At 49.5% G+C, this 26,324-nt stretch overlaps 1 protein-coding gene across 3 annotated transcripts in view; it reads right to left on the reverse strand.

Moving 5' to 3' along the window:
• Positions 1-24,159, reverse strand: part of grb7 (growth factor receptor bound protein 7) — a 79,456-nt gene extending 55,297 nt beyond the window's left edge. For 2 of the 3 annotated variants that reach the window (XM_033034832.1, XM_033034831.1), the window contains exon 1: positions 2,103-2,220. In XM_033034832.1, the coding sequence (XP_032890723.1) occupies positions 2,103-2,111 (9 nt within the window). In that variant the 5' untranslated portion in view covers positions 2,112-2,220. Of the gene's footprint in view, positions 1-2,102; positions 2,221-23,848 lie in introns of those variants that run through there. The other variant, XM_033034833.1, reaches the window with a different exon arrangement.
• Between the last annotated feature and the right edge of the window lie 2,165 nt (positions 24,160-26,324).

Here is a 26,324-nt window from a genome sequence, read left to right on the forward strand (position 1 = left end):
ATCTCTTTAGCCACAAGGGCCACATCTAACTCCCTCTTAAATATAGCCAATGAACTGGCCTCAACTACCTTCTGTGGGAGAGAATTCCACAGATTCACCACTCTCTGTGTGAAAAATGTTTTCCTCATCTCGGTCCTAAAAGATTTCCCCCTTATCCTTAAACTGTGACCCCTTGTCCTGGACTTCCCCAACATCGGGAACAATCTTCCTGCATCTAGCCTGTCCAACCCCTTATGAATTTTGTAAGTTTCTATAAGATCCCCCCTCAATCTTCTAAATTCTAGCGAGTACAAGCCGAGTCTATCCAGTCTTTCTTCATATGAAAGTCCTGACATCCCAGGAATCTGTCTGGTGAACCTTCTCTATACTCCATCTATGGCAAGAATGTCTTTCCTCAGATTAGGAGACCAAAACTGTACGCAATACTCCAGGTGTGGTCTCACCAAGACCCTGTACAACTGCAGTAGAACCTCCCTGCTCCTATACTCAAATCCTTTTGCTATGAATGTTAACATACCATTCGCTTTCTTCAATGCCTGCTGCACCTGCATGCCTACTTTTAATGACTGGTGTACCATGACACCCAGGTCTCGTTGCATCTCCCCTTTTCCTAATCGGCCACCATTCAGATAATAGTCTACTTTCCTGTTTTTGCCACCAAAGTGGATAACCTCACATTTATCCACATTGTACTGCATCTGCCATGCATTTGCCCACTCACCCAGCCTATCCAAGTCACCTTGCAGCCTCCTAGCATCCTCCTCACAGCTAATACTGCCCCCCAGCTTCGTGTCATCCGCAAACTTGGAGATGTTGCATTCAATTCCCTCGTCCAAATCATTAATATATATTGTAAATAGCTGGGGTCCCAGCACTGAGCCTTGCGGTACCCCACTAGTCACTGCCTGCCATTGTGAAAAGGACCCGTTTACTCCTACTCTTGCTTCCTGTCTGCCAGCCAGTTCTCTATCCACATCAATACTGAACCCCCAATACCGTGTGCTTTAAGTTTGTATAATCTCTTATGTGGGACCTTGTCGAAAGCCTTCAGAAAGTCCAGATATAACACATCCACTGGTTCTCCCTTATCCACTCTACTAGTTACATCCTGGGAAACTGTGGTCACAGACAGGCTGCCTTGCTTCCAAAGTTTCAACAGTGATATTTATATGACTTAACTTTCTGCAAAACATGGTGGGATGATCCAAGACCTTAAAAAGTGACTTTCATTCCTTGCTGGGTCCATCTAGATTACAACAGCACACTTGTACATTTATAGCTCCAGACTGCAGTTCAACTCTGTCTGCTTCTATTTGTAGCTGTACTTTGTTGTTTTGGACTTGTTGACAATCCCAAGGTTGCAACTTAAAGAATATCCTGGCTTTCTCTGTCACTCTGCTCACTAATGGAGGAGGGAGTGAAGGAGGGTATTCCCAATCTCCCAGCCCCACCCCAGGCACCTTTCCCCCCTGGCAACCTGCAGTCACCTGGTGCCCAGGGAGTGGAGCCACGGCCAACTCAATGTCACGGCATCTCATTGAGCTTCAATGGCTGATCTGCTCCTGGTAGCAGCTGACCCAGGGTTCCAGGCAATCTCCTGCAGCTAGTGCAGGGTAGAAGCTGGTGACTTGTGGCTAGAGAGAGGGAGTGATCTGCAGACCGTTGCCCATACCTTGTGGGAACAAAGGGCGAGGCCTGCTTCCAGCACTGACCGCCTGAGACAGCCCTTAGACACCTGGCGAATGCCTTAGAGGTGAAGACGCAGTAAATACACTCCCTTGAAGCTTCACCAATTAAAAGACTGACCCCTTTAAGAATTACTGGAACCCATGTTTTTTTGAGCTTCATCCAGAAATAATATCAGGATTGAAATTTTCCATTTTGTTGATAATCTTCAACAAAGTCAGCCAAAGCTGTGTTCCAGCCGTGCGCTGTTTCTGCCGATATCTTTTACTGACTGCCAGCAGAATGTTGACCTGCTGGTTTGTTTAACACTGAGGCAAAGAGCTATCAGTTATTCAGCAGAGCAGCTAAACTAGTCAGCCCCACAGATATTTAACAAGACCGAGATTCACGGGATTTCACAAAGTGAAGGAGAATACCTCATACATCTGGATGTCACTGCAGCACTTTGTTCGCAGACCTTGATACTTTGCAGCGAGACTCGGCCACCTCACACCACTTCACTCGTTCTCGGCAAGTAAACACCACTTGGCAGCAACTCCATGTAAAGGGAGTGCTGTAACTTAATGGGTACAAGTCGCTGATCTATATAATGGCAGTAAAGTGACTGAATGCTGTCAACCATAAACATAATGACTTGGCATCAAGCCACAGCCTCAGGACAGATTGTAGACATGAAATTTAAAAAAAAAATGACCCAGACGTTAGTCATTCAGTCACTTGTGCCAGCTCTGTTGTTTGGGTTCATGTCTTTCCCTCACCACCACCTCCCTGCAACAAGCCCGTCATCTCCAGCTCCTTCACTATCTAAACATCAGCCAGTCTCAGCCAGAGGACTGAACCCCATCACCCTCCAGGCTAGAGAGTCACCACCCTCTGGGTGAAGACCTGGCTGACGAGGATGCAGACGACAGGTCCCTTCGGCTCGCCAGGAGATAGCACTGGTCTGACAGTGGAGACTCCACACGGATTTATGAAAAGGAAGTCACGTTGGACTATTATATTGGAGCTTTAAGTATGTATCAATCACGAAGATTTGGGGAAAAAACTGTGGTTATTAGATTTTGTGTGACTTTCTATAGATCCCCCAGGGGGTTGGTGAAGGTTGGAAAGCACAGTGGTGCAGCGGTAGAGTTGCTGCCTTACTTCGATCCTTGCTACAGGCGCTGTCTGTGTGGAGTTTGCATGTTCTCCCTGTGACCATGTGGATTTTCTCCAGGTGCTACGGTTTCCTCCCACATTCCAAAGACGTGCAGATTTGTAGGTTAATTGGCCTCTGCAAATTGTCCCTAGTGTGTAGGATAGTGCTAGTGTATGGGTGATCGCTGGTCGGTGTGAACACATTGTATCTCTAAAACTAGGGTCTGAAGAAAGGTCCCAACCCAAAATGTCACCCATTGTATTCCTCCGGATATGCTGCCTGACCCACTGAGTTACTCCAGCACTCTGTGAAACGTCACCTAGCCATGTTTTCCACAGATGCTGCCTGACCCACTGAGTTACTCCAGCACTTTGTCTATTTTTGCTTTATACAGTTCCATTCATAGTGAAGGCCTCATTCTGTGAAATAGAATCCAGAATTGTATAGCACAAGAACAGGCCCTTCGGCCCACTGTGTCAAATGTCAATATCAAACTTGCTTCAACACTGGTGTTCCAGATACTGGTATAAACTAGCATCTGCTGTTCTTTGTTTCTACATAGATAAGTACAACAAGGGGGGTTCAAAATGAGAAAGGAAACAGAGTGCAGAATACACTGTTACAGCTACAGAGAAAGTGCAGATAAAAGTGCAAGGATTGCAGTAAGGTTGGCTGGAGGATCAGGAATTCATCACCAGCATATGAAGGTCAGTTTGGTCGTCTGTTAACAGAAGCAAGAAGCTGTTCCCAAGTCTGGAGGTATTGGCTTTCAAGGTTTTGCATCTACTGCCTAATAGCAGAGGGGAGAAGAGTGAGTGACCAGGATATGAGCGGTCTTTCCTTATGTTGGCTGCTTTCCCAAGGAGCGTAAATGTGAAAAGATAAATAAGTTTAAGGCAAGAGTTAAGCAACACCAGTCACAATAATCAAGACATAGGTAAGACAAATTGGAGAATGAATCCTGAATGAAATACACCAATGGAACATAATTAAAATAACAATAAAAACATTGAAATTAAATACAGTGTAAAAGCAGGATGATTCCATAATGAAACACCAAGGTGGAGGCTAAAAGGTAAGTGGAAACTACTTCAAAAACAGCAAACTCTACATTTCTGGATAATAACAAAATGGGAAAAGGCAATATACGATTAATGGGTTGCCTCAAAATAGGGGAACAGGTTTAAGGTGAGAGGAGAAAGATCTAATAGGAATCTGGGGGCAACTTTACCACACAGGGGGTAGTGGGCGTAAGGAACGAGCTGCTAGAGGAGGTGGGTACAATTACAACATTTTGAAAACATTTGGACAGGTTCATGGATAAGAGAGGTTTGGAGGGTTATTGACCAAATGTGGGCAAATGGGACCAACTCATGAAGGCACTGTGATGCCCGAAACGTTGCATGTTCCTGTCCAAACATCATCTGTCCATTTCCTCCCTAGATGCTGCCTGACCTGCTGAACTGTCCAGCACCTTGGTTGGCAAGGCCAAGTTGGGCCAAAGGACCTGTTTCCATGCAACATAACTCTATGACTCTTTCAGGGAAGTCAAGGACCATTAAAAAATATCAACAGCAGAGTCAAGGGTAAATTATCAAGCTCGGTACAAAACGTGTCCATCAGAACCACAAATATCGAAAGGTAAATTGGAATAAGGGAGATATACCATAAATAATGGGTTATGCATCGTGTCATAGAGTGATACAGTATGGAAACAGGCCCTTCGGCCCAACTTGCCCACACCGGCCAACAATGTCCCAGCTACCCTAGTCCCACCTGCCTGTGCTTGGTCCATAACCCTCCAAACCTGTCCTAGCCATGTACCTGTCCAACTGTTTCTTAAACGATGGGATAGTGCCAGCCACAACTACCACCTCTGGCAGCTTGTTCCATACACCCACAACCCTCTGTGTGAAAAAGTTACCCCACGGATTCCTATTAAATCTTTTCCCCCTTATCTTGAAGTTATGTCCTCTGATCCTGGATTCTCCTACTCTGGGCAAGAGACCCGATCTATTCCTCTCATGATTTTATACACCTCTATAAGATCTCCCCTCATCCTCCTGCGCTCCATGGAATAGAGACCCAGCCTACTTAACCTCTCCCTATAGCTCACACCCTCAAGTCCTGGCAAAATCCTCATAAATCTTTTCTGAACCCTTTCAAGCTTGACAATATCTTTCCTATAACATGGTGCCCAGAACTAAACACAATATTCTAAATGCGGTCTCACCAACATCTTATACAACTGCAACATGACCTCCCAACTTCTATACTCAATACTCTGACTGATGAAGGCCAAAGTGCCAAATGCCTTTTTGACCACCTTATCTACCTGCAACTCGACCTTCATGGAATCATGCACCTGTACTCCTAGATCCCTCTGCTCTACAACACTACCCAGAGGCCGACCATTTACTGTGTAGGTCCTGCCCTTGTTCGACATCCCAAAATGCAACACCTCACACTTCTCTGTATTAAATTCCATCAACCATTCCTCCGCCCACCTGGCCAATCGATCCAGATCCTGCTGCAATCGTTCACAACCATCTTCACTATCTGCAAAACCACTAACATTTGTATCATCAGCAAACTTGCTCATCTTGCTCTAAAAGATTCTCATCCAAATCATTGATGTAGATGACAAACAGTAACGGGCCCAGCACCAAACCCTGTAGCACACCACTAGTCACAGGCCACCATTCTGAGAAGCAACCTTCCACCATCACCCTCTGCTTCCTTCCATGGAGACAATTTGCTATCCATTCAGCTATCTCTCCTTGGATCCCATGAGATCTAACCTTCCAGAGCAGCCTACCATGCAGCACCTTGTCGAACACGTTACTGAAGTCCATGTCCACAACATCTACAGCTCTGCCCTCATCAACCTTTTTGATCACGTCTTCAAAAAAATCAATCAGATTTGTGAGACACGACCTCCCACGTACAAAACCATGCTGACTGTCCCTCATCAGCCCTTGACCATCCAAATGCCTGATCATCCTATCCCTCAGAATACTCTCCAGTAACTTTCCAACTATAGATGTTAAGCTCACCGGCCTATAGTTCCCAGCATTTTCCCTGCAGCCCTTCTTGAAAAGAGGCACAACATTTGCCGCCCTCCAGTCCTCTGGCACCTCTCCTGTATTTAAGGACGAATCATAAATTTCAACCAGGGCTCCTGCAATTTCCTCTCTAGTTTCCCTCAATGTCCTCGGACAAAATCTGATCAGGCCCTGGAGATTTATCCACCTTCAAACACGACAGTACCTTCAGTACTTCCTCGACTGTAACCCTGACCCCTCTCATGACACTTCCAGTGACCGCTCCAATTTCCTCCGTCCTACTGTCTTTCTCCTCGGTAAATACAAAGGAGAAATACTCATTGAGGACCTTGCCCATCTCCTGTGGCTCCACATAGATGTGACCGCTTTGATTCCTGAGAGGTCCCACTCTCTCTCTAGTTACCCATTTCCCCCTTATGTATTTATGAAATCTTTTGGGATTGTCCTTAATGCTACCTGCCAGAGCTATCTCCTAGCCCCTTTTTGCCCTTCTGATCTCCTTTTTCAGTTTACTCCTTAGTTCCCGAAACTCCTCCAGGGATGCACTTGATCCCAGCTGCCTATACCTGTCCCATGCATCCTTCTTGTTTTTGCCCAATGCCTCAATTTCCGTCGTCAGCCAAGCTTCCTTACGTTTGCCTGCTTTGCCCTTCACTCTAACGGGGACGTACACATCCTCAGCTTTCTTCAGTGCACTTTTAAAAACATCCCATTTGGCCTATGTTCCTTTCCCCTTAAATAACCTGCTCCAGTCAACTTGAGCGATACTTCTCTCATACCCTCAAAGTTGGCCTTACCCCAGTTGATCATTTTAACACGTGGACCCTCTCCGTCCCCATCCATAACTATCTTAAACCTAATCGAACTGTGGTCACTTCATCCAAAAGGCTCCTCCACACACACTTCATAAACTTGCCCTTCCCAATTCCCCAATACTAGATCCAGCGTTGCCCCCTCACGTGTGGGGGCCTCCACATTCTGCTTAAGAAAACTCTCCTGAATAATTTTGAGGGCAATAGACAATAGATAATAGGTGCAGGAGTAGGCCATTCGGCCCTTCGGGCCAGCACCGCAATTCAATGTGATCATCCACAATCAGTACCCCGTTCCTGCCTTCTCCCATATCCCCTGACTCCGCTATCTTTAAGAGCCCTAACTAACTCTCTCTTGAAAGTATTCAGAGAACCGGCCTCCACCGCCCTCTGAGGCAGAGAATTCCTGAGACTCACGACTGTGTGAAAAAGTATTTCCTCATCTCCGTTCTAAATGGCTTACACCTTATTCTTAAGCTGTGGCCCCTGGTTCTGGACTCCCTCAATATCGGGAACATGTTTCCTGCCTCTAGCGTGTCCAAACCCATAATAATCTTATGTTTCAATAAGGTCCCCTCTCATTCTTCTAAATTCCAGAGTGTACAAGCCCAGCCACTCCATTCTCTCAGCATATGACAGTTCCGCCATGCCAGGAATTAACCTTGTGAACCTACGCTGAGCTCCCTCAATAGCAAGAATGTCCTTCTGCAAACTCGGAGACCAAAACTGCACACAATACTCCAGGTGTGGTTTCACTAGGGCCCTGTACAACTGCAGAAGGACCTCTTTGCTCCTATACTCAACTCCTCTTGTTATGAAGGCCAACATGCCATTAGCTTTCTTCACTGCCTGCTTACTTTCAGTGACTGATGATCAAGGACCCCCAGATCTCGTTGTACTTCCCCTTTTCCCATTAACAATATACTGTACTTTTCCTTACACTCGACCTCCCAAAGTGCAACACCTCAAACTTGCTGTGATGAAACTCCATCTGCCATTTCCCTGGCCATATCTGTAACGGATCCACATCGCACTGTGTCCTTGCTCACAGCCGATAATTCCACTCATTGTGATTGTGATCATGTACGGTATGATTTGATTGGATCGCACACAAACAAAGTACATGTGACAATAATAAACCACTATATGTAGAGAGGTGAAAGCTGAGGATGCTGGCGAGGTGAGAGGAATGGTACATGGAGCCAAGAGCGGAACTCACTATCAAAACATGGGGGGGGGGACGTGTCCCCTCTGCCCCCACCCCCCCCCCCCCCCCCCCCCCCCCCCCCCCGGGTTTTCCGCCCCTGCATGGAGCAGTAGTTTGCAGGAGCCCTGCCTATACAGTGACCAGTCACCGGCAGCCTGGGTGTATGACTAGTCACTGCACACACACATTAACCCATCATTCTGCACAGACAGTAACCAGGACATTATAATTGTCCTCACATTACATCGGGCTCCCTTTAAATAATAATGTTACAGTCTGTGATGTGACTGATGCTCATTTATAACAGTCACAGCAGCTCTGCCTGTGCACATTAAATCATGGAATGTGCTGTATCTGCTGAGGGTTATAAGTTGGAATTACGGTAGTGTTGCCTCCTCCCACACCCACGTGTGCATTATCTAATTGTACCAAGAAACAGCAACGCTTTCTAGGAATCCACTGAGCGTTTGTTATTCAATTATCCACAACCAGCAGTTTTATTGAAAGCTACAGTGGGGTCAAAACCATGGCAGAAAAATGAAATTCCCTCGACCAGAACACCAGTCTTTCAAGCATATTTAATCCTTCTCCCTCACTCTGCACGCTGGAAGGAACAGAACTACAAAGAAAGTTAGCGTGCATGAGAGGCATTCAGCATAACAAGGGGGCATAGGCTTCAGTACGTGAAATTCACCCACAGTATTCCACATCTACCATCATTTGTCACCTTTGCTAAGTTGTGGGCACCACCATATGTGCTTCTGTACGCCAGCCATTGCTACATTAACTCTTTCACCACCCACTGTATCAGCCTCTGTTGCTCTCTGGGTGCAAGGAGGGGTGAGGGGCGTGTTTCCGAAACAACCATGGACAAGAAACATGCAAGCAGGGAACAGGTCAACCATGACGTTGGGATTTGTCATGGTGACAGTGCATGGTCAGTGAAAGGTCAGTGTGCGTGGCGGTGTGTGGGCAGGGTGTGTGGGCAGAGTGTGTGGGCAGGGTGAGGGGGCAGGGTGAGGGGGCAGGGTGAGGGGGCAGGGTGAGGGGGCAGGGTGAGGGGGCAGGGTGTGTGGGCAGGGTGTGTGGGCAGGGTGAGGGGGCAGGGTGAGGGGGCAGGGTGTGTGGGCAGGGTGAGGGGGCAGGGTGTGTGGGCAGGGTGTGTGGGCAGGGTGAGGGGGCAGGGTGAGGGGGCAGGGTGTGTGGGCAGGGTGAGGGGGCAGGGTGTGTGGGCTGGGTGTGTGGGCTGGGTGTGTGGGCAGGGTGTGGGGGCAGGGTGAGGGGGCAGGGTGAGGGGGCAGGGTGAGGGGGCAGGGTGAGGGGGCAGGGTGTGTGGGCAGGGTGTGTGGGCAGGGTGAGGGGGCAGGGTGTGTGGGCAGGGTGAGGGGGCAGGGTGTGTGGGCAGGGTGAGGGGGCAGGGTGTGTGGGCAGGGTGTGTGGGCAGGGTGAGGGGGCAGGGTGTGTGGGCAGGGTGAGGGGGCAGGGTGAGGGGGCAGGGTGTGTGGGCAGGGTGTGTGGGCAGGGTGTGTGGGCAGGGTGAGGGGGCAGGGTGTGTGGGCAGGGTGAGGGGGCAGGGTGTGTGGGCAGGGTGAGGGGGCAGGGTGTGTGGGCAGGGTGTGTGGGCAGGGTGTGTGGGCAGGGTGAGGGGGCAGGGTGTGTGGGCAGGGTGAGGGGGCAGGGTGTGTGGGCAGGGTGTGTGGGCAGGGTGTGTGGGCAGGGTGTGTGGGCAGGGTGAGGGGGCAGGGTGTGTGGGCAGGGTGAGGGGGCAGGGTGTGTGGGCAGGGTGAGTGGGCAGGGTGAGGGGGCAGGGTGAGGGGGCAGGGTGAGGGGGCAGGGTGAGGGGGCAGGGTGAGGGGGCAGGATGAGGGGGCAGGGTGTGTGGGCAGGGTGAGGGGGCAGGGTGAGGGGGCAGGGTGACCCCACAGCTCCTGACACCTGCACTAATCAAGAATCTGTCAATCTCTGTCTTAAAAATATCCACTGACTTGGCCTCCACAACCGTCTGTGCATGAGTTCCACATTCACCACCCTCTGGGTAAAGAATGGCCTCCTCATCTCCTTTCTAAAGGTACGTCCTTTTATTCTGAGACAATGGCCTCTGGTCCTAGACTCTCCCACTAGTGGAAACATCCTCTCCACATCCACTCTATCCAAGCCTTTCACTAATCGGTAAGATTCAATGAGGTCCCCCCTAATTCTTCTAAACTCCAGCAAGTACAGGCCCAGTTCCGTCAAACACTCATCATATGTGAATCCAATTATTCCTGGGATCATTCTCGTAAACCTCCTCTGGACCCTCTCCAACACCACACACACCCTTCTCCAGATATAGGGGCCTACTGTACTGTACTGTACTGTACATACAGTTCTATGATCCAAGTAGGGCCAGTACTGATGCAGCTTATACCCTTCACACCATCGTGTTGGGTCCCTCAGTTCCAGTCTGTGTGACACAGGCCTGTCACTGCCATGAGATTGAAGCAAATGTAGAGTTTGATCTCCCAAACGCCTGCAGACACTGGGAGTCTAATTACATTTCCCAGACTGATAGATTGTCCTTGTCAAAGGGATAGGTGGATACGCCATAAAAACCTCCTGCACAGGCACAAAGGTGGATAGAATGTGGCACATGTCACCTTGAGTTACTTGAAGTGGGGACTGCAGATGCTAGTGTAGTATTGACACCTTGTTCACTCATTAACTGAAGACTATCAGTGAACTAGAACTAGATGAATATGGTAAAGGTGATCAGCACAATAGTGGCAGCTGTATAGAAACATGTGTTAATTATGAATTACATATGTGAACTTCCCCGCTGACACGATGACTCGTGTCCAGACCCCGACCGTCTTGACTCCATCACTGGAGCGAGCGCTGCTCCCAACATCCAGGTACAGCAGCATCACTCTGGAACCCAAGGGTTAAGGCAATGATAGACACAAAAGCTGGAGTAACTCAGCGGGATATGCAGCATCTCTGGAGAGAAACAAGGGGTTCTCTCACCTTACACTTCCTTATCTCTGTATATCCCCCTCCCCCGACTCAGTCTGAAGAAGGGTCTCGACCAAAAACGTCACCCATTCCTGCTTTCCGGAGATGCTCCCTGACCCGTTGAGTTACTCCAGCATTTCGTGTCTATCTTCGGTTTAAACCAGCATCTGCAGTTCCTTCCTACAAGGTTAAGGCGATGATGCCTCACTCAAACTGTCCTGTCTCTCCGCCTCTCTGGGAAAGGTTAGGTTGTGGAATCACAGTGTCGGTGACAGACACCACCTTTAAGGATATGATTAGGAGTCGGACTGTTACCAAGGTTTCCATCGTGTAACGCACCATCTCGCAGAGGGTGCTGGAGCCCGAGCAGTGAAGTCAAACAGATGAGAAACACACTGTGAGATCTCTGTTGCTGGGCTGAGAGAGGAGCCCATCATGTGGAACTTTGCTGTGCTAGAACGTCCCTGAACATGAGACTCGGGCTTGGAATGAGTGCGCGTATGCTTGGCACTCGTGGCATGCCCAGAGCACGATTCTCCATGCTGAGGGCAGAGGAGCTTTGTGAAACTGTAACAGCACACACAGGTAGCAGTCAGGTCACACCTTCAGTCGCAGTCAAGAAGCAGGTAGTCATTAATTAAAATATAAACAATGCTGAGAAAGAAAAGATTAAATGAACAATGAGATCAGCCCATGAGATACATGAAACTCTCAGAACAATCATTGGCCTGTTTCCATCTTTTCTATGGACTGCACTGGCCGACGCAGTGATTCACCATCATTCCCCAATTCACCAGTTGCAGCTACAGTGACTCACAGGACCGGCATGACATGTATAGAGTAAAGTCCCCCCTGCCCCCGTGAATGATCCATTCAACAGGGCAGCACGGTGGCACAGTGGGTGGAGCTGCTGCCTCACAGCGCCAGAGACCCAGCTTCCATCCTGACTAAGGGTGCTGTCTCTACGGAGTTTCTACCTTCTCCCCGTGACCTGCGTGGGGTTTCTCCGGGTGCTCTTCAAAGGCGACAGGTTTGTCGGTTAATTGGCCTCTGTAAAAGCGTCCCTTCTGCGTAGGATAGTGCTAGTGTACGGGTGCTAGTGTAGTGGGTGCTAGTGTACGGGTGCTAGTGTGCGGGTGCCAGTGTGCGGGTGCCAGTGTGCGGGTGCCAGTGTACGGGTATTAGTGTACGGGTGCTAGTGTAGTGGGTGCTAGTGTACGGGTGCTAGTGTAGTGGGTGCTAGTGTACGGGTGCTAGTGTAGTGGGTGCTAGTGTGCGGGTGCTAGTGTGCGGGTGCTAGTGTGCGGGTGCTAGTGTGCGGGTGCTAGTGTGCGGGTGCTAGTGTGCGGGTGCTAGTGTGCGGGTACCAGTGTGCGGGTGCCAGTGTGCGGGTGCCAGTGTGCGGGTGCCAGTGTACGGGTACCAGTGTACGGGTATTAGTGTACGGGTGCTAGTGTAGTGGGTGCTAGTGTACGGGTGCTAGTGTAGTGGGTGCTAGTGTGCGGGTGCTAGTGTGCGGGTGCTAGTGTGCGGGTGCTAGTGTCCGGGTGCTAGTGTCCGGGTACTAGTGTACGGGTACTAGTGTAGTGGGTGCTAGTGTACGGGTGCTAGTGTAGTGGGTACTAGTGTACGGGTACTAGTGTAGTGGGTGCTAGTGTACGGGTGCTAGTGTACGGGTGCTAGTGTACGGGTGCTAGTGTACGGGTGCTAGTGTACGGGTACTAGTGTACGGGTACTAGTGTACGGGTACTAGTGTAGTGGGTGCTAGTGTACGGGTGTACTAGTGTACGGGTGTACTAGTGTATGGGTGCTAGTGTACGGGTACTAGTGTAGTGGGTGCTAGTGTAGTGGGTACTAGTTTACGGGTGCTAGTGTAGTGGGTACTAGTGTACGGGTGTACTAGTGTACGGGTGCTAGTGTAGTGGGTGCTAGTGTATGGGTGTACTAGTGTACGGGTGTACTAGTGTACGGGTGTACTAGTGTACGGGTGCTAGTGTAGTGGGTGTACTAGTGTACGGGTGTACTAGTGTACGGGTACTAGTGTACGGGTGCTAGTGTAGTGGGTACTAGTGTAGTGGGTGTACTAGTGTACGGGTGTACTAGTGTACGGGTGTACTAGTGTACGGGTGTACTAGTGTACGGGTGCTAGTGTAGTGGGTGCTAGTGTACGGGTACTAGTGTACGGGTACTAGTGTACGGGTACTAGTGTAGTGGGTACTAGTGTACGGGTGCTAGTGTAGTGGGTGCTAGTGTACGGGTGTACTAGTGTACGGGTGTACTAGTGTGCGGGTGCGAGTGTGCGGGTGCTAGTGTGCGGGTGCTAGTGTGCGGGTGCTAGTGTGCGGGTGCTAGTGTGCGGGTGCTAGTGTAGTGGGTGCTAGTGTAGTGGGTGCTAGTGTAGTGGGTGCTAGTGTAGTGGGTGCTAGTGTACGGGTGCTAGTGTACGGGTGCTAGTGTACGGGTGCTAGTGTACGGGTGCTAGTGTACCCGGTGCTAGTGTAGCCGGTGCCAGTGTAGCCGGTGCCAGTGTAGCCGGTGCCAGTGTAGCCGGTGCCAGTGTAGCCGGTGCCAGTGTAGCCGGTGCCAGTGTAGCCGGTGCCAGTGTAGCCGGTGCCAGTGTAGCCGGTGCCAGTGTGCGGGTGCCAGTGTGCGGGTGCCAGTGTGCGGGTGCCAGTGTGCGGGTGCCAGTGTGCGGGTGCCAGTGTGCGGGTGTACTAGTGTACGGGTGCTAGTGTACGGGTGCTAGTGTAGTGGGTGCTAGTGTACGGGTGCTAGTGTACGGGTGCTAGTGTACGGGTGCTAGTGTAGTGGGTGCTAGTGTACGGGTGCTAGTGTAGTGGGTGCTAGTGTACGGGTGCTAGTGTAGTGGGTACTAGTGTACGGGTGCTAGTGTAGTGGGTGCTAGTGTAGTGGGTGCTAGTGTACGGGTGCTAGTGTACGGGTGCTAGTGTACGGGTGCTAGTGTACGGGTGCTAGTGTACGGGTGCTAGTGTACGGGTGCTAGTGTACGGGTGCTAGTGTACGGGTGCTAGTGTAGTGGGTGCTAGTGTAGTGGGTGCTAGTGTAGTGGGTGCTAGTGTACGGGTGCTAGTGTACGGGTGCTAGTGTACGGGTACTAGTGTACGGGTGCGAGTGTACGGGTGCTAGTGTACGGGTGCTAGTGTACGGGTGCTAGTGTACGGGTACTAGTGTAGTGGGTACTAGTGTACGGGTGCTAGTGTAGTGGGTGCTAGTGTAGTGGGTGCTAGTGTACGGGTGCTAGTGTACGGGTGCTAGTGTACGGGTGCTAGTGTACGGGTGCTAGTGTACGGGTGCTAGTGTACGGGTGCTAGTGTACGGTACTAGTGTACGGGTACTAGTGTACGGGTACTAGTGTACGGGTGCTAGTGTACGGGTGATAGTGTAGTGGGTACTAGTGTACGGGTGCTAGTGTAGTGGGTACTAGTGTACGGGTGCTAGTGTACGGGTGCTAGTGTAGTGGGTACTAGTGTACGGGTACTAGTGTACGGGTGCTAGTGTACGGGTACTAGTGTACGGGTGCTAATGTAGTGGGTACTAGTGTACGGGTGCTAGTGTACGGGTGCTAGTGTAGTGGGTACTAGTGTACGGGTGCTAGTGTAGTGGGTGCTAGTGTAGTGGGTGCTAGTGTACGGGTGCTAGTGTACGGGTGCTAGTGTAGTGGGTGCTAGTGTAGTGGGTGCTAGTGTAGTGGGTGCTAGTGTAGTGGGTGCTAGTGTACGGGTGCTAGTGTACGGGTGCTAGTGTACGGGTGCTAGTGTACGGGTGCTAGTGTACGGGTACTAGTGTACGGGTGCTAGTGTACGGGTGCTAGTGTACGGGTACTAGTGTACGGGTGCTAGTGTACGGGTGCTAGTGTACGGGTGCTAGTGTACGGGTGCTAGTGTACGGGTGCTAGTGTACGGGTGCTAGTGTACGGGTACTAGTGTACGGGTGCTAGTGTACGGGTGCTAGTGTACGGGTGCTAGTGTACGGGTACTAGTGTACGGGTACTAGTGTACGGGTACTAGTGTACGGGTACTAGTGTACGGGTAGTAGTGTACGGGTACTAGTGTAGTGGGTGCTAGTGTACGGGTGCTAGTGTAGTGGGTGCTAGTGTACGGGTACTAGTGTACGGGTACTAGTGTACGGGTACTAGTGTATGGGTACTAGTGTAGTGGGTGCTAGTGTAGTGGGTGCTAGTGTAGTGGGTGCTAGTGTACGGGTACTAGTGTACGGGTACTAGTGTAGTGGGTGCTAGTGTACGGGTGCTAGTGTACGGGTACTAGTGTACGGGTACTAGTGTACGGGTACTAGTGTACGGGTACTAGTGCATGGGTACTAGTGTAGTGGGTGCTAGTGTAGTGGGTGCTAGTGTACGGGTACTAGTGTAGTGGGTGCTAGTGTACGGGTACTAGTGTACGGGTACTCGTGTACGGGTACTCGTGTACGGGTACTCGTGTACGGGTACTAGTGTACGGGTACTAGTGTACGGGTACTAGTGTACGGGTGCTAGTGTACGGGTGCTAGTGTACGGGTGCTAGTGTACGGGTGCTAGTGTATGGGTACTAGTGTAGTGGGTACTAGTGTAGTGGGTGCTAGTGTACGGGTACTAGTGTACGGATACTAGTGTACGGGTACTAGTGTACGGGTACTAGTGCATGGGTACTAGTGTAGTGGGTGCTAGTGTAGTGGGTGCTAGTGTACGGGTACTAGTGTACGGGTACTAGTGTAGTGGGTGCTAGTGTACGGGTGCTAGTGTACGGGTACTAGTGTACGGGTACTAGTGTACGGGTACTAGTGTACGGGTACTAGTGTACGGGTACTAGTGTACGGGTACTAGTGTAGTGGGTGCTAGTGTACGGGTACTAGTGTACGGGTACTAGTGTACGGGTACTAGTGTACGGGTGCTAGTGTACGGGTACTAGTGTACGGGTGCTAGTGTACGGGTACTAGTGTACGGGTTCTAGTGTACGGGTACTAGTGTACGGGTGCTAGTGTACGGGTGCTAGTGTACGGGTGCTAGTGTACGGGTGCTAGTGTATGGGTACTAGTGTAGTGGGTACTAGTGTAGTGGGTGCTAGTGTACGGGTACTAGTGTACGGATACTAGTGTACGGGTACTAGTGTACGGGTACTAGTGCATGGGTACTAGTGTAGTGGGTGCTAGTGTAGTGGGTGCTAGTGTACGGGTACTAGTGTATGGGTACTCGTGTACGGGTACTCGTGTACGGGTACTAGTGTACGGGTACTAGTGTACGGGTACTAGTGTACGGGTACTAGTGTACGGGTACTAGTGTACGGGTAGTAGTGTACGGGTACTAGTGTATGGGTACTAGTGTACGGGTGCTAGTGTACGGGTACTAGTGTACGGGTACTAGTGTACGGGTACTAGTGTACGGGTACTAGTGTACGGGTGCTAGTGTACGGGTACTAGTGTACGGGTACTAGTGTACGGGTACTAGTGTAGTGGGTGCTAGTGTACGGGTACTAGTGTACGGGTACTAGTGTACGGGTACTAGTGTACGGGTACTAGTGTACGGGTACTAGTGTACGGGTACTAGTGTACGGGTACTAGTGTACGGGTGCTAGTGTAGTGGGTGCTAGTGTACGGGTGCTAGTGTACGGATACTAGTGTACGGGTACTAGTGTACGGGTAGTAGTGTACGGGTACTAGTGTAGTGGGTGCTAGTGTAGTGGGTGCTAGTGTACGGGTACTAGTGTACGGGTGCTAGTGTACGGGTACTAGTGTACGGGTACTAGTGTACGGGTACTAGTGTACGGGTACTAGTGTACGGGTACTAGTGTACGGGTACTAGTGTACGGGTACTAGTGTACGGGTGCTAGTGTAGTGGGTGCTAGTGTACGGGTGCTAGTGTACGGATACTAGTGTACGGGTACTAGTGTACGGGTAGTAGTGTACGGGTACTAGTGTAGTGGGTGCTAGTGTAGTGGGTGCTAGTGTACGGGTACTAGTGTACGGGTACTAGTGTACGGGTACTAGTGTACGGGTGCCAGTGTACGGGTACTAGTGTACGGGTGCTAGTGTACGGGTGCTAGTGTACGGGTGCCAGTGTACGGGTACTAGTGTACGGGTGCTAGTGTACGGGTGCTAGTGTACGGGTGCCAGTGTACGGGTACTAGTGTACGGGTGCTAGTGTACGGGTGCTAGTGTACGGGTGCCAGTGTACGGGTACTAGTGTACGGGTACTAGTGTACGGGTGTACTAGTGTATGGGTACTAGTGTACGGGTACTAGTGTACGGGTGCCAGTGTACGGGTACTAGTGTACGGGTACTAGTGTACGGGTGTACTAGTGTACGGGTACTAGTGTACGGGTGCTAGTGTACGGGTGCTAGTGTATGGGTACTAGTGTACGGGTACTAGTGTACGGGTGTACTAGTGTACGGGTACTAGTGTACGGGTGCCAGTGTACGGGTACTAGTGTACGGGTACTAGTGTACGGGTGTACTAGTGTACGGGTGCCAGTGTACGGGTACTAGTGTACGGGTACTAGTGTACGGGTGCTAGTGTAGTGGGTACTAGTGTTTGGGTACTAGTGTAGTGGTCGCCGTGGACTCTGTGGTTGAAAGGGAGCTGGTAAAAAGCTCTCACACACTCTTCTCTTCCCACCTTACGGTGCCCCCAGTCCCCTGCTTCTTCCCCCATCCCCACACACACACACACACACACATCCAATCCACCCTCTCTCTGTTCCCGAGTAATTCCCACTTCACCTTCTTTCGAGTGCTGGCTCGAAGGGCTGAATGGCCTACTCCTGCACTTATTGTCTATGTATCTATGGATCCACCTATGGCTTGCTAGCTCTTCCCCCAACCCTACCTACACCTCTGTATACTGGTTAGTTCCCCTCCAGTGTTTTGCCAGAGTTGGGGAATCAAAACCAATAGATTTAATAGGAATCTGAGGAATATTTTTTTCACACAAAGGGTGATGGATGTATGGAACAAGCTGCTAGAGGAGGTAGTTGAGGCATCGTTTAGGAAACAGTTAGACAGGTACATGGATAGGACTGGTTTGGAGGGATATGGGCCAAACGCAGGCGGGTGGGACGAGTGTAGTTGGGACATGTGGGTCGGTGTGGGCAAGTTGGGCCGAAGGGCCTGTCTCCATGCTGTATCACTCTATGACTATTACTTTCAATCCAGATGAAGGGTCTTGACTGGAAATGTGAACTGTCTATTTCCCTCCACAGATGCTGCCTGAACCATTGAGTTCTTCCAACTTCCCTCCTTTTATAAGACCATGGAGTGAGAGGGCTCAGCATGGTATGCTGCACACGGAGGCTATCCCTGCAGCGTCTCTGTGTGCAAGACCAACAACATTGCCACATCAGACACTCAACACAAGGCAGAACTTTACATCATGCAACTCCACATCTGATTTGGATGAAGGAATATTTTTGGTAGAGATAGTTTGCTCAAGGTGTTCAGAGAAACATGAAAATTCAAATTGGAGAGAAAAATAATTTCACGGGGTCGAAACAAAAATCTGAAATAAAAATTGTGTAGATGGACCGTAACAATCCCGTCACAGCATTCCATCCAATACTCCCAGAGTTGGTATAATACCGAGCCAACGTTGAATCAAGTTTCCTCCTTATCAAACCAAAGGTGGTGGCTATATTCACACAGAGGATGGTGGGTATAGGGAACGAGCTGCCAGAGGAGGTAGTAGTTGGGGGAGGGACTATAACAACATTCAAAAGATATTTGGACAGGTACATGTAGAGGAAACGTTTAGGAAGATATGGGCCAAATGCAGGCATAAACTAACCTGAAACTGAGGTGGGAGTAGTAGTGTAGTTGGGGGAATCTTGGTCGGCATGGGAAAGTGGGGCTGAAGGGCCTGTTTCCATGTTTAATGGCTGTAGGTTCTGCATAGATCAGATACAGGGTGAGGCTCCCTCTGCATAGTTTCAATGAACACTCCCAGTTTGGTGAGGTCATGAACAAAATACAAGCGAGGCTGTTTAGAATCTGAGGGAACTAATGTGTGGGTGGGATGTGAGCCGAGTGTAAGCCCCTGTACACATTTCTGCCATGCGTGTGTGGAGCAGTGGGCTTGCCCAGGACTGTCTGCTCACTCACTATAACTCACGCAGCAGAGATGGACCTCAAGATGCTGGGCCTGGAGATGGTTCCCATAGCAACTACTCTCATGAAAATGTGCTTTGTCAGCTGCTGTTTGCATTTTCTTGTGATGTATGAATCCAGTGCACCTAATCCGAGTAGTGAAATGTACAAAATCTTACTCAAGAGGGAATACTTGAGTGTTTGAAGTCATAAATCAGTAACAGGAGAGTATTGTGTTAATGGGTAGAAGCCCCTTCACTGTGTCACATTGCAAATCCCACAGGCTGTGCATGCAGTCTGGGACTCCTCTGTTACTGTGTCTGTGAACGTTCTGCCACCGAGTGTATGACATTCATCCACTGGTTATATTTAACTGATGCAACCTTGTGAACTCCAATCATTCACTGTTTAAACATCTGCTAAACAAGAGGATCTTCATTGTTCTGCTGTGGTTACACGGGGAAACCATCCTTCAGAAATACCCAATGATGCTAAAAGCAGCTTCTGAACCGACACTTGCAACCAGCTCCCCACCACTGCAACCCCCACCCACCCTCCAAGATCTAATCTCCGCCGACAGTCTCTCCAAAGTTCAGTGTAGTTTATTGTCACGTGTACCGAGGTACAGTGAAAAACTTTTGTTGCGTGCTAACCAGTCAGCGGAAAGACAATACATTATTACAATCGAGCCGCCCACTGAGTACAGGTATATGATAAAGGGAATAATGTTTAGTGCAAGATAAGTCTAATAAAGTCCAATTAAAGATGGTCGGAGGGTCTCCAGAGGTGGAAGTAGAGATGGTTGCAAACTTCAATATCATCAACGTCTCCTGGACCACCCATATTGAAGCAATGACCATGAAAGCACACTAACACCTTGATTTTCTAAGAAGGCTTAGGAAGTTGGCTTGTCCCCTACAACTCTCACCAACTTTTATAGATGCACCATAGAAAGCATTTTATCAGGATGCATCACGGCTTGGTTTGGGAACAGCTCCATCCAAGACTGCAAGAAATTGCAGTGAATTGTGGAAGCAGCCCAGACCATCACACCAACCAACCTCCCTTCTATTGACTCCATTTATACCTCACACTGCCTCGGCAAGGCCAGCAGCATAATCAAGGACCAGTCGCACCCTGGCCACTCTCTCTTCTCCCCTCTCAAATCAGGCAAAAATGTGAAAACACACACCACCAGATTCAAGGATAGTTTATTTCCAGCTGTTATCAGGCAATTGAATCCTCTTCCTACCACAACCAGAGAGCAGTGTTGAATCTATCTCTTTGATGACCCTCAGACTATCCTTGATCGGACTTTACTGGCTTTATCTTGCAGTAAACATTATTCCATCATTATGTATCTGTAGACTGTCAATGGATCGATAGTAATCATGTTTTGTCACTACAAAAGCTTTTCCCTGTACCTCGGTACATGTGACAATAAATTAAACTGAGATAGTAGTTTGTGACTGCTTTCTAGTTGTTGATTGAATGGTTCAGTTGCCTGATAACTGTCCCTGAACCTGAAGGTGTGGGGTTTTCAAACTTCTGTTTTCAAATCTCTGATGGGAGAGTGGAGAAGAGGGAGTGACTGGGCTGGGGGGGAGGGGGGAGTCTGGATAAGGCCCTTGACTCTCCAGCTCACATTTACCCAGAAATTTCCAACAATCATCCCCACCAGGGATTCTATTTTAAAAAAAACGAATGTCTTTGATGAAAAGGCCCAGACGCACACATACACTACACGTACCGTGTATGTAGAGCATCAGCATCGAATGCTCGCGTGAAATTGGTTCAGCAGGTTCAACAAGTGTCCTGGTGGTTCTGAAGTTTACCTCCACTCCCGTGGGAAGCATCTTCGTACAAATTGTCATGTGTCTGGAATTCTCAACCCCAAAAATTGTGAAAGCTCAGGTCAATAAATTCACAATCGCATCTTTGGTATAAAGAGAAACAAAGGAGATGGGGCTATTGCAGGACGGTGGCATTGCAGTCAAAAATACAGTCCAAGATTTGATTGAAAGACAGAGCAGACTCAAGGGACCAGGTGATCACTTTAGTAGCTTTTGTTACCTTGATATTTGCTCTCAGAGAAAGACATCATACACCTGTCTCCTTCGGAGTTTCTCGTTCAAACAATCTCTATATCTAGGTTTAGGTTTATAATAGTCACGTGTACCAATGTAGAATGAAAAGCTTTGCTATGCATGCTATCCACTCAGATCAGATCATACTATATATAAGTATCATCGTCAAACTCAAGTACAATAGGTAGAGCAAAGGGGAAGATACAGAGTTCAGAACATACTTCTCAGCATTGTAGTGCATCTGATCCATAGACAAAGTCCAATGTCCGCAATGGGGTAGAGGTGAAAGTACCCAAGCTTATGGAGTAACATGGACAGAACCCTAGCTTATGCTCTCATAGACATTGACTCATAGAGCGCAGAAACAGGCCCTTCAGCCCAACTCATTCATGCCGACCAAGATGCCCCATCTAAGCTAGTCCCATTTTCCCACAGTTGGCCCATATCCCTCTAAACCTTTCCTATCCATGTACCTGTGCAGGTGTCTTTTAAACATTGTTATTGTATCTGCCACAACAGCCTCCTCTGGCAGCTATTTTGATATCCCATCGCTCTCTGAATGTGAAAAGGTTGCCCCTCATGTTCCTATCAAATGTTTAACCACTGACATTAACCTATGCCATCTAGTTCTTGATTGCCATATCCTGGGAAACATTCTGTGCATTCTGTACATGTCTGAAGAGGGTCTTTCCCCAAAACATCACCCATTCCTTCTCCCCAGAGATGCTGCCTGTCCCACTGAGTTACTCCAGCATTTTGTGTCTACATTCTGTGCATTCACTCTGTTCCACACATCGTTTAATACATCTCTAGAAGATCACCTGAATTGTTGCTCCATCACTAATCTTCACCACATCTCCTTCCAGTGCAGAACCCGTATTGGATGGAAGCACTTTGAAACGTGCTGAGGTTGTGACGAATAATATTGTGTAAAGGTCAAGTCTCTTTTTCGCAGTGGATACTAATTGGATACCATCTTCCTTTATTCCTACAGTGAGTGGCTGGTGACTTTTCCCTTTCCTGTTGTCTGCCCAGTTGCTGCTTGGCTGTTTTGAACTCAGAGTCTTTCTGTGAAATGTAACTAGGGGCAGGCACCGGGCTATTCTATCAGATTTAGCACTGCCATCAAGTCAAATGGGATATTCATCTCACCCACACTGGAGCATTTTGGAGCAAGTATCTAAGGTCTCCTTTTCCCTTGTGGTAACAGGCCAATCATGATCAACTTCAGTAGACCTGGTGTAACATCAACTGATTGTGGTCTCTGCATATGACGGTAATGGTCAAAGGACAATCATTTCCCTTGATGATACACAAAATTGCTGGAGGAACTCAGCGGGTGCAGCAGCATCTATGGAGCGAAGGAAATAGGCGACGTTTCGGGCCGAAACCCTTCTTCAGACTGATGGGGGGTGGGGAAAGAAAGAAGGAAAAAGGGAGGAGGAGGAGCCCGAGGGCGGGCGGATGGGAGGGTGGGAGGAGACAGCTAGAGGGTGAAGGAAGGGGAGGGGACAGCACAGGCTAGCCAAATTGGGGGAATTCAATGTTGATGCCATAAGGGCGCAAGGACCCCAGACGGAATATGAGGTGCTGTTCCTCCAATTTCCGCTGTTGCTCACTCTGGCAATGGAGGAGACCCAGGACAGAGAGGTCGGATTGGGAATGGGAGGGGGAATTGAAGTGCTGAGCCACCGGGAGGTCAGGTAGGTTAAGGCGGACTGAGCGGAGGTGTTCGGCGAAACGGTCGCCCAACCTACGCTTGGTCTCACCGATGTAAATTAGCTGACATCTAGAGCAGCGGATGCAGTAGATGAGGTTGGAGGAGATACAGGTGAACCTTTGTCGCACCTGGAACGACTGCTTGGGACCTTGAATGGAGTCGAGGGGGGAGGTGAAGGGACAGGTGTTGCATTTCTTGCGGTTGCAACGGAAAGTGCCCGGGGAGGGGGTGGTGCGGGAGGGAAGGGAAGAATTGACGAGGGAGTTGCGGAGGGAGCGGTCTTTGCGGAAGGCAGACATGGGGGGAGATGGGAAGATGTGGCGAGTGGTGGGGTCACGTTGGAGGTGGCGGAAATGGCGGAGGATTATGTGTTGTATTTGCCGGCTGGTGGGGTGAAAGGTGAGGACCAGAGGGACTCTGCCCTTGTTGCGTGTGCGGGGATGGGGAGAGAGAGCAGTGTTGCGGGGTATGGATGAGACCCTGGTGTAAGCCTCATCTATGGTGGCGGAGGGGAATCCCCGTTCCCTGAAGAACGAGGACATTTCCGATGCCCTGGTATGAAATGTCTCATCCTGGGAACAGATGCGGCGTAGGCGGAGGAATTGGGAGTAGGGGATGGAGTCTTTACAGGGGGCAGGGTGGGAAGACGTGTAGTCCAGATAGCCATGTGAGTCAGTGGGTTTATAATGTATGTCGGTCAGGAGTCTGTCCCCTGCGATGGAGATGGTGAGGTCAAGGAATGGTAGGGAAGTGTCGGAAATCGTCCAGGTGTATTGGAGTGCCGGATTGAAGTTGGTGGTGAAGTGGATGAAGTCAGTCAGTTGTGTGTGGGTGCAGGAGGTGGCACCAAAGCAGTCGTCAATGTAACGGAGGTAGAGGTCGGGGATGGGGCCCTGGTACGCATCGAACAAGGATTGTTCAACGTACCCGACAAAGAGGCAGGCGTAGCTGTGAGTCTTGATGATATGTTTTTGCTGTTTATGATTTAATTAACTCTTCTGCCACATTTAATTATACGAAGATTTTACTTACACTTTCTGTGTCCGTGTACCTTGGCATCTTTCCTTTGTTCTGCTATTAAGTTGTGACTCCCAGCTCTTCTGCTGCTCAGGCCGACTAAAAAATTGCCCGCTCTCTGCAGCTCTCAACGTCTTTCACTTTGTAGACATCTGGCATCTTCCTTGTTCTCTTTCATCCCCGTCGAGATTGGTCTTCTGGGAAGTTCATGTTACATAAGAGTGAGTGATTTCAGAAGTGCAGGTTTCTGAAATCAAACCCAAACCGCGGTACCATCATTGCCCACTTGAGGGCGGCAGTGAGCAGACACCCGCACATTAGCTGATGTAAGGTCCACAGGGTGCCTCAACCTGTTGGAGACAAGGTAAGGTTGATGAGGAACAGAAATGGTCCACAAATTATAAACAGCTGAAATATGAGCAAATATGCAAATACGCAAATACTGACCAGTGAATTTATTCACTGGCGCAACTGGTAGAGCTGATGCCTCAGTGCCAGAGAGCTGGGCTTGTGTGCTGTATGTACGGAGTTTGCATGTTCTCCCTGTGACCGCGTGGGTTTCCTCCGGTTTCTTCCCACATCCCAAAGATGTGCAGGTTTGTAGGTTAATCGGCCCTCTGTAAATTTCCCATAGTGTGTAGTGAGTGGAAGGGAAAGTGGGATAACAGAGAAGTAATGTGATGGGTGGTCGATGATCAGCATGGACTCGGTGTGCCGAAGGCTCTGTTTCCATGCTGTATCTCCAAACTAACACTAAAACATTACAGACAATAGACAATAGGTGCAGGAGTAGGCCATTCGGCCCTTCGAGCCTGCACCGCCATTCAATGTGATCATGGCTGATCATCCACAATAAGTACCCCATTCCTGCCTTCTCTCCTTATCCCCTAATTCCGCTATCCATAAGAGCTCTATCTAACTCTCTCTTGAAAGCATCCAGAGAACCAGCCTCCATCGCCCTCTGAGGCAGAGAATTCCACACACTCACAACTCTCTGTGTGAAGAAGCTTTTCCTCATCTCTGTTCCAGAGAATGGCTTACCACTTATTCTTAAACTATGGTCCCTGGTTCTGGACTCCCCCAATTCTTTCTCCATTTGTGGGTCCAGGACTCACGTGATTGCTTCGGATTGTAAGACTTTCTCAAGGAGCAGGTAAGTCTCCTGGTCCACATGGGAGACGTTCTAGAGTGATGTGGGAGATTTTTTGTTTAGTTTAGAGATACAGCGCAGAACCAGGCCCTTCGACCCACCGAGTCCACGCTGACCAGCGATCCCCACACATTATCACTATCCTACACACACTAGGGACAATTTACAATGAGACCAAGCCAATTAGCGAGTTCGGTATTCCAACTGCGCATGCCCAGGTCAATAGGTCACTCGCTAACAACATTCACGGAAGCTGTGCTGCTGCTGCTGCTGCTGCGTGTGTACAGGCCTGCGTTTCATCCGTGGTCGGGGTCAAGTCAAGTTTATTCGTCACATACACATACGAGATGTGCAGTGAAATGAAAAGTGGCAATGCTCGCGGACTTTGTGCAAAAAGACAAACAAACTATAAACACAATCATAAACACACACATATTCGGTCGTGGTCGGGCCCGGGTCTCCAGCGCTGCTGGGTTGATGCTGCCCGTCCCCACTCGGGTGTCCTGTCCCTGTCCGGGCATGACATATAAATATAGACTGGAGAAATATAATTACCAGCAGCCCTGCGCGCAGCCTCAACCCTCAGGCAACACTGCCTCCGCCTGGCTGTCTGAGATATGGCATACAATTTGCTCTTAGGGAGCAGGACAGTTTCTTCTCCGATTCACCTCGACCAATTTGTCTCTGGAAGCGATGCACGACAATGCTGAGAACTATATTCTGCACCAAACCAAAGCTTGAAAATACCGCAGGACACAGAGTACTGGAGTAACTCAGCGGGTCAGGCAGCGTCTGTGGAGAACATGGATAGGCAACGTTTCTGGTCGGGACAGATAGTGATGGTGTTAGATTAGGAAAAGGGGAGGTGCAACGAGACCTTGGTGCCCTTATACATCAGTCACTGAAAGTAAGAATGATTTGGACGAGGGAATTGAATGCAACATCTCCAAGTTTGCGGATGACACGAAGCTGGGGGGCAGTGTTAGCTGTGAGGAGGATGCTAGGAGGCTGCAAGGTGACTTGGATAGGCTGGGTGAGTGGGCAAATGCATGGCAGATGCAGTATAATGTGGATAAATGTGAGGTTATCCACTTTGGTGGCAAAAACAGGAAAGTAGACTATTATCTGAATGGTGGCCGATTAGGAAAAGGGGAGATGCAACGAGACCTGGGTGTCATGGTACACCAGTCATTGAAAGTAGGCATGCAGGTGCAGCAGGCAGTGAAAAAAGCGAATGGTATGTTAGTATTCATAGCAATAGGATTTGAGTATAGGAGCAGGGAGGTTCTACTGCAGTTGTACAGGGTCTTGGTGAGACCACACCTGGAGTATTGTGTACAGTTTTGGTCTCCAAATCTGA

This window comes from Amblyraja radiata, chromosome 16 (assembly GCF_010909765.2).
Source record: "Amblyraja radiata isolate CabotCenter1 chromosome 16, sAmbRad1.1.pri, whole genome shotgun sequence".
NCBI classification, from domain to species: Eukaryota; Metazoa; Chordata; class Chondrichthyes; order Rajiformes; family Rajidae; genus Amblyraja; species Amblyraja radiata.